This window comes from Frankliniella occidentalis, unplaced genomic scaffold, assembly GCF_000697945.3.
Source record: "Frankliniella occidentalis isolate FOCC.00 unplaced genomic scaffold, Focc_3.1 Scaffold267, whole genome shotgun sequence".
Classification (NCBI taxonomy): domain Eukaryota; kingdom Metazoa; phylum Arthropoda; class Insecta; order Thysanoptera; family Thripidae; genus Frankliniella; species Frankliniella occidentalis.
The window spans coordinates 272,315-279,479 of record NW_026267393.1 but is presented as its reverse complement, the minus strand read 5'-3'; the positions used below and the strand labels follow the sequence as shown (position 1 = coordinate 279,479).

General features: G+C 44.5%; 1 protein-coding gene and 1 long non-coding RNA gene across 2 annotated transcripts in view; one reads left to right on the top strand and one right to left on the bottom strand.

Moving 5' to 3' along the window:
- LOC113215305 (SET domain-containing protein SmydA-8-like) overlaps positions 1–7,165 on the bottom strand; it is a gene marked incomplete in the record, with an annotated part of 78,663 nt that overhangs the window by 24,073 nt on the left and 47,425 nt on the right. The window contains 2 exon segments of the mRNA XM_052273382.1: positions 280–449; positions 1,003–1,253. Coding sequence (XP_052129342.1) covers positions 280–449; positions 1,003–1,095 — 263 coding nt within the window.
- Positions 3,066–6,128, top strand: LOC127750836 (uncharacterized). The gene is made up of 7 exons (XR_008011856.1): positions 3,066–3,912; positions 4,282–4,472; positions 4,555–4,638; positions 4,733–4,840; positions 4,922–5,002; positions 5,093–5,278; positions 5,371–6,128. It is a non-coding gene; the product is annotated as an uncharacterized LOC127750836 (long non-coding RNA).

Here is a 7,165-nt window from a genome sequence, read left to right as displayed (position 1 = left end):
CCCCCCTTAATCCACGCCTGAACTCGCGTCACACTCCCGTTAGGTTGTTTCATTTTGAGGGGTCAGGACGCCAAATTTTCTGAAGCGAGGCTTTTTTGAAAGTTTATGTCATGCTGATACTCATGGAAAAAACCAGGGGTCTGTGCGATGAAGGGAACCCGGCGCTCAAAGTTTTTTGGGTGTTTTGGCGGGTATCACGACCGACATATTCCCGGGCCCGCTGTGCGGGGGCACCGCCGCCGCCGACAGTGCCCGTTCCTGTGGTGAATTTGAAATTACTCACGTTTGGAGAACTTATAGCTTGCACGCTGAAGAAGTTCACACTCGTCTCGATGGGTACCATCGAAGTCACATTCCGACTTGCAGAGCGGAAGGCCGCAATCAGAGCATTGGACGAATGGCGCCACGCCAAAAACTCCTATTTCTCGGCAGCAACCACGACACACCATCTAAGAGAAAAAGCAATATTTTCGGATCACCGCAGCCCGAGTCGCAGCCCTTTAAGGGAGGGGATAACTTTGTGCCTACAAAAACATTTCTAGACAGTCCCTAAAAGAATGTCTCCACCAGAGGGAGAAAACGTGCCCCCCCTCCTCCTTTCCTCGTTTGTGCACATCCAGACCACAAACGATTTGGTTCGTGAATTTCACACAATCGTTACACAATCAACTCACAACCTGAGGACTTTTTAAAATCTGTCTCAATATTTATCCGACATGTAACAATCAGAGACAACCACACACAATCGCAGAAAACACACAATAATGCACAATTTGAAACAATCACCCACAATCTGAAGCAATGATCTGTCTGGAGTAGAATCATGTGTATACTTTTTGGCATGTTCCACATCCCTCGCGCTAATTAAATTAGGTTCTTCCGTTTTAATTGTTCCCTGCATTCATCTGCATTTTTACTTTCCCTCATGCTAAACCGACTACCGGTAACTCTGCGTTTCCAATACAGATTGTGAGGTCCTGCTCGCTTCTGCGGCACACTTACCCAGAGAGAGTTGCTGGCGAGGTTGGGAAAGACCACCGCGGGCAGCTCCCTGAAGATGACGGTGCCCGGAGGGACAACCTTGGTGGCCACCATCACGCCGCTGTCCCCCGCGAGCTGCACGGCCCCGCATCCAGCCTTGTGTCGCAGCCAGTCCTGCCGCTGGTGCTGCGACCCGCAGTAGTAGTCAACGTAGCAGCGCGAGCAGGCCTTGCCCGGGCCCGCGCACACCCGGCACGGACCATCCGGCTCCACTGCAGGGAAATAGGGCAATAAAGCATTCCGGTAAAGCAGAAATGCAGAAGAATGCGGGAATGAGAAAACAGAAGCAACCACGTTCAAGCAAAGTGCTTTCTGTTTTGTTGTTTCCCGCAATTCGTCTTTCCAGCTTTGCCAGGAGGGGCCCGGACATCTCGCTGCAAGTAAACCTCGCCCCGATTTTAGGGTGAGTTCAACTTTCCAAGGGGAAACTTTCCCTTTTGCCGCTTTTCCATGCGTGTTTTTTGGCAGATGATACACACAACTGAAATTAATTATGCTTTACTTAACTATGTATCATTGCTTATACTCTCATGCGGAGCGCTGAGAGGCACCAGGCATGACGTCATCCAATAGTGTGTGTAGGGGCGCGCGATGCGGATCCCGCCCGCCGTGCCACAGCCAGACGCCCCCTCTCCCCTCCCTTCTACCCCCTTCCCTCCGGCAGACTGAGAGTGTGTCCGAATTCTCCAATGTGTCGACACTTCTCGACACAAGTTGTGTCGAGGAGTGAAGCGGGGTAGCGTGAGCGGCCAACCCGACCAATCACGGCTCACTCGACACTACTCCCCTCCACTCCTCGACACAACTTGTGTCGACACATTGGAGAATTCGGACACACTCTCGGCTCGCCGCTCGGCTCGAGGCGCAGCTCGTGGCTCGGCTCGGACCGTCTCGGCTGAGGAACACGCGCGGCGCGGTAATTCAAACTCTAACATAACTATGAAGAGACAGAACTAAGTGAATTCAGAAACATTATTTTCAAACCATGTCTCTATTAAAAAGTATCACTCGCAAACTGTCTCTACGTCCCTCTTCAAACTGACTTAGTCTTAGACCGAGTCTTAGACCCTTCAAAACATTACAAAGTATAGGAGACGCAGAACACAACCCAAATCTTTTTAAGCATGAATACCTAATTAAATGTGAATTAAGATTTGTAAATTATCTATATACTATACAAGTAATGCGGAACGTGATCTTCTACTGAAATATTATGGACTGGAATAATTCTTGAATTCGTGTTATCTGCTTTCACGATCCGTTCCTGAACGGAACTTTTTTCCATAGGCAGGTATTGAAACTGCAAGTTGGTCTCCACGGAACAATTCTAAGCCCATGGCAGGGGCGTACTGGCCAGGTCGGGGAGTCGGGGATCCCCGACTGGGCCCCTCTTCGGCCGGGGCCCCCCGGGCCCCTCTGGGCCCCCGCAGGGGGCCCAAAAGAGTTCCCCGATAGGGTGATAAATGTTCAATGGCCGTTCAAAAGCACACTTTTGGTGCCATCCAGTGCCAGTCAGAACGCATTGTGCGCTCTACAAACCCAAAAATTCGCGCTCGTAGCGCTCGCACAGTTCTTTTTCCCTGACCCAGATATTATGAAAATAGTTTTGTTCCCGATGCAGGAAAATTTGCAATGAAATTCGGGGCAAAAATAGGCTCCGGTGATTTGTAGACCGTAAATAAATTGTGTAGAAATACCCCAAAATTTTCTTGCTCGCTCCGCTCGCGAAATTTTACTGCTAAGCCCCATACCCCGCCCTGCCCTCACTTTTTTGTCTATGTACCTAAAGGACAACATGGTGCTTTGCTGTGTGCTCAATCACAAAAGATGTGAGGAAATACAAAATTTCCCCCCTTTTTTTACGGCAAAGTCGGGTAAAAAACTTAGTTGCCCCTGTGAGGTAGGCAATTCGGGGGCCCTTTGGGTGCATCCCCGACTGGGTCCTTGACCCCCCAGTACGCCCCTGGCCCATGGACAACTTTACCACGGTAAAACAAAAAGCAGAGTCGGTTGCTTAGGTCAAAGTCAGTCTTACAGATGATAACGCAGGATGTTTTAGAGGTGTCAGAACCGAGGCGAAGCCGAATCCGCTGTCTTTTTGAACCTAACCTAACCGTTTACAAGATAGCAGGAAAAAAATGCTCAAATTTGAATGAGATTAAATTAGCCCTACTAAAATTCGACCTAGATGCTATAGACACCAAATTTTAAAGCGATATTCCATTAAACACAGTTTTACTACAGCTTTCTTTACTTTCATGGGAATTTGTGTTCACATGGAGTTAAGACCAATTCCATGTAGCGCATGGGATTTCCCTAATAGAAGCGAAACTCCCATAACGCATCCAAAACAGTCCCACATTGATCCCTCCCGTAGATAGGGATTAGAATGGGTTTTGGGACTAGTTCCAAAGCCCTTTTTACTCCCAAGCCGCTCTCAGTCCCACTGAAATCCCTGAGGGTGTATGGAAGTCTCCTGAAATCCCTCTCCGCCGCAGCAAACTCCCCTGCGAAAACCCGAATCCACTGGACAGGAGGCGGAGAGCGGAGCGCCAAGTCTGACGAACGGCATCCAGTCAATTTATTGATTTGATTTATTTTATCCAAATAAATATTGCTGTTGCTGACGCAGGTGTGATCAACAAAGGCGGCCTCGATAAAATTTGTACGAGTGTTGTCAAGGGCCCTTGGCGCCGTAACGGTAGGCAACCAATCCTACACCCCTGCATCGGTGATGACGTCACGTCGCGCCCACCCGACATCTGCTCGCTGAGACGACCGCGACGACCGCGCGCCCCGCGGACAGTTCGGACGGCACGAGAGTCGGTTAGCCGCCAATGTGAATGTGTACTGCAAAGTATTGATGTTGTGGTAAGTGTGACACTCAATGCAACACGAGCCTTTCTTCAAAGTTACGGTTTCAGATTTGCCAGCGACATTCTCTACCATTCCGAATTGCATTTGTTACATTTGTTCTATTTGATTATGTGTATTGTTTAATTTTGTATTAAACATGTCAGAATCGAATATTTTGGTCGTTGCTTGCTTAGAACAGCCAGGACTTCCTAGTAGCACTTTAGACACTTCACATCTCTTTGATAAAAAGTACGTGTGACTCATGTGATATGTACTTATTGCACTATTTTGGTTATCTCTTGTTGGCCCTTGGCAAACCGTTACTTCAAATGAAAGGCAATCGTCAAGTTTATGATTAATCAGTGCGTGATCATTTACTTGCAGGTTCTGCTGGTAAAGCATGAATAGGACACCCATAGTGAACTTTCCCCACTGCATCCAAGGAGAGAGTATAAGAGAGTATGTCGCAGGTTGATACAGGTGCACTTCCGGCAAGCATACATCATTATCTATATTGAATACCCGCTACAGGGATGATAATGTTCGGCTGAGGACATTGCGCCAGGTCACCAAAGGTAAATTATTTATCGCTTTGATGTTAGTATCTGGAACTATTCTAAACTGAACTCATATCAATCATTTATATTATGCCAACAGATGTGCCTCAGCTGAAAGAATCTTTGAGAAAAACTTGTGCTGCAGCAGAGAAAGATAATGAAGAGGTCAGGTCACTGAATAAAGGTAAGATTAATTTTACACAACTGATTGATCATTATTTAAACTAAATTTTTTTCTCTTTGGAGCTTCCTAACCCTAGCCGTGATTCCAATTGTAGAATTGAGAGACACATCCGGCAAGATTAGGAGACTTTCGGAGTTGGCTGACAACGCATAAGAACTATCTAGGAGCAGTCTGCTGCTCGCCCTAGTGTAGGATTATAGCTGTAAGTCTCGTATGTAAACTTATAGTTTATTAACAGGTTTACTTTATAAATGAATCCTCTTATCATGAAACTTTGTTTTAGGTGCACCAGATCTTATTGAGACACCACCTCAACCACCTGCCAGGCAAGAGCAGAGATTCAACCGGCAGCTCCTTTCTATGAGTAAGAATATATCCTATTTGGCAACTCTAGAACAGTATTACTTCACATTTGTCATTTTACCTATTAATACTCCCTATATGTGACCAACAGCCTCCACCTAATGCCAATAATCGGGCAGGCCCAGAGGCAGAAGGAGGTGCTGATCAAGATCCCCGGCACATCCACAAGCTTAGTGTGAAGATGAAGAGCAACTGCCTGCTGCAGCTGGCTCCAGTTGCACAACAGCCACGAATCCAAGTTCAGCAGGGTGCTCGCCCAAGAATATGAGGAGAGAATGTGAGTTACAAAGTTATTTACACTGCATACCAGTTATTTTGTTATCTTGTGCAAGGTCAGGTTCTAATCTGGTCAATATTTTATTTTACCAGGATATCTTCCTTGATTTTTCTCACAAAATACTGTGTCAATACCTTAATTCTTTTACCATCCAAATTGAAAGACAAAATGAAGAAAGTGTGCTCCAATGCTGATCAGAGTTACAAGAATTTAACTCTGGAAGTGCAGGAGCAAATACTGGAAGAACAGAGGCAGAAGGACTAAAACCAAAGGCCTGCTTGATTTTACTCAATGTTTAACAATTTAAGTAAAGAATAGCTAGGATCTTTTATAATTTTATGACTGATTAATGTTAAATGCTCAATTATTGATATTCTGATTAATGTTTTCTATCCACTGTTTTTCTAATTCATTTTATATTCTTCTTTAGTTGTAAATTACTATTTGTAATGCTAAAGTAATGTTTAAGATTTTTTTAAACAGCTAAAAACTACCTCACTCTCTAAATAGGGTTCATTCCATCACTCTCATAAGAGTAATGTTCCAGTCTCAAACAGGTGTATTTATATTTATGTATATGAAGTCAAATTTTACGTAACACACTGCTCTGTAAATTTTCAAATAAGTACAGTAGAAGCAAAATAAGGGTAGGGGTCTTTGGACCACCCTGTATCTGAAATGTCTTTATCTCATACTAAAAATTATCAATATTTTATTTAATACAGCATGACTTCATATTTGAAAAGCTGGTAAAGAAAACATGGCACTGAATGTAGATACTTTATTTTTTGCTACTAAAGGCCCAGTTGTATTCTGCAATGTCCCTCGCTAACTCCCCATAATAGTGTTGTCTCTGACCAAAATGAATAAAAATAATTCAATATTTTGATTTGGTATCTATATTATCCTTATTCTAAGCTGATCATTATCAAACCAGCAACTTACATTGAGAAACAAAAATGACACCACAACTTAGTTTCAAAAATCTACAAATAGTCTGGCACGTTTAAGGTAGTAACAAGATTTCTATCATTTCCAAGGAAATTTCGACTTGAAGTAGTCATCACAATTCTGTATTCAAAAGGAGTGCGTAGTATTAAATAGGGTTCTAAAAACTCTTCTGAGCTGCATATGTCCTTTCATTTCTTATTAACCAAGTTCAAAATTCATTGCGTTGACAAAAATGAGAGTTACGGTGTTGTGATAAGTTCTGATGATAACTTTAATCGAAGGGAAGAAAAACAAAAATGAAACATTTTCCCACAGGTGATTCTGGATCAATTTTCAGTTGTCTTTTGAATAGTGTAGTCAGAGTTTTCTGCAAAGGTTCATAGAGCTTTCTCTACACCAACAGTGAAAGCCGCTGTTTGCTGCTTAAAACTTATGAGATTCTGTCTCCTAAAACGTTTCAGCTACCGAGCCCAGATGTTGAGTAGGTCCATAACACATGCAAACCTTTTATTTTTGAGCCAAAACCAGAATCGGTGCCCAGATCCGAAATCTAAAGACTATTGGGGAAAGTGTTACCCTATACTTGCAAGGCTGAAAAGAAACCATGACACTAGATGACATACCATTTTTTTTCTAGGTGGGACCTCAGTCAATTGTATAAAAATCCTCATGCAGTCACTCGCTCTGTCCTTAAAAAAAATTAATGCACATGTTTAGTAATTGACTACAGGTGGCAGTGGTCTCAGGGGCCTTCCCCGTGGGACTGTCTGGGCGAAAAGAGGGGGGGGGGGGGTCTTCTCCAATGCGACCAGAAGCGACATCGACACCAACTCTAGGAGTGCACCGTCGTGATCCTGGAGGCGCGCTGCCGGCCGGCCGCCCGGCTGCTGCTGCAACGTGCTCTAGAAGTACGCCGTCACGGGCGAGAACACCCCA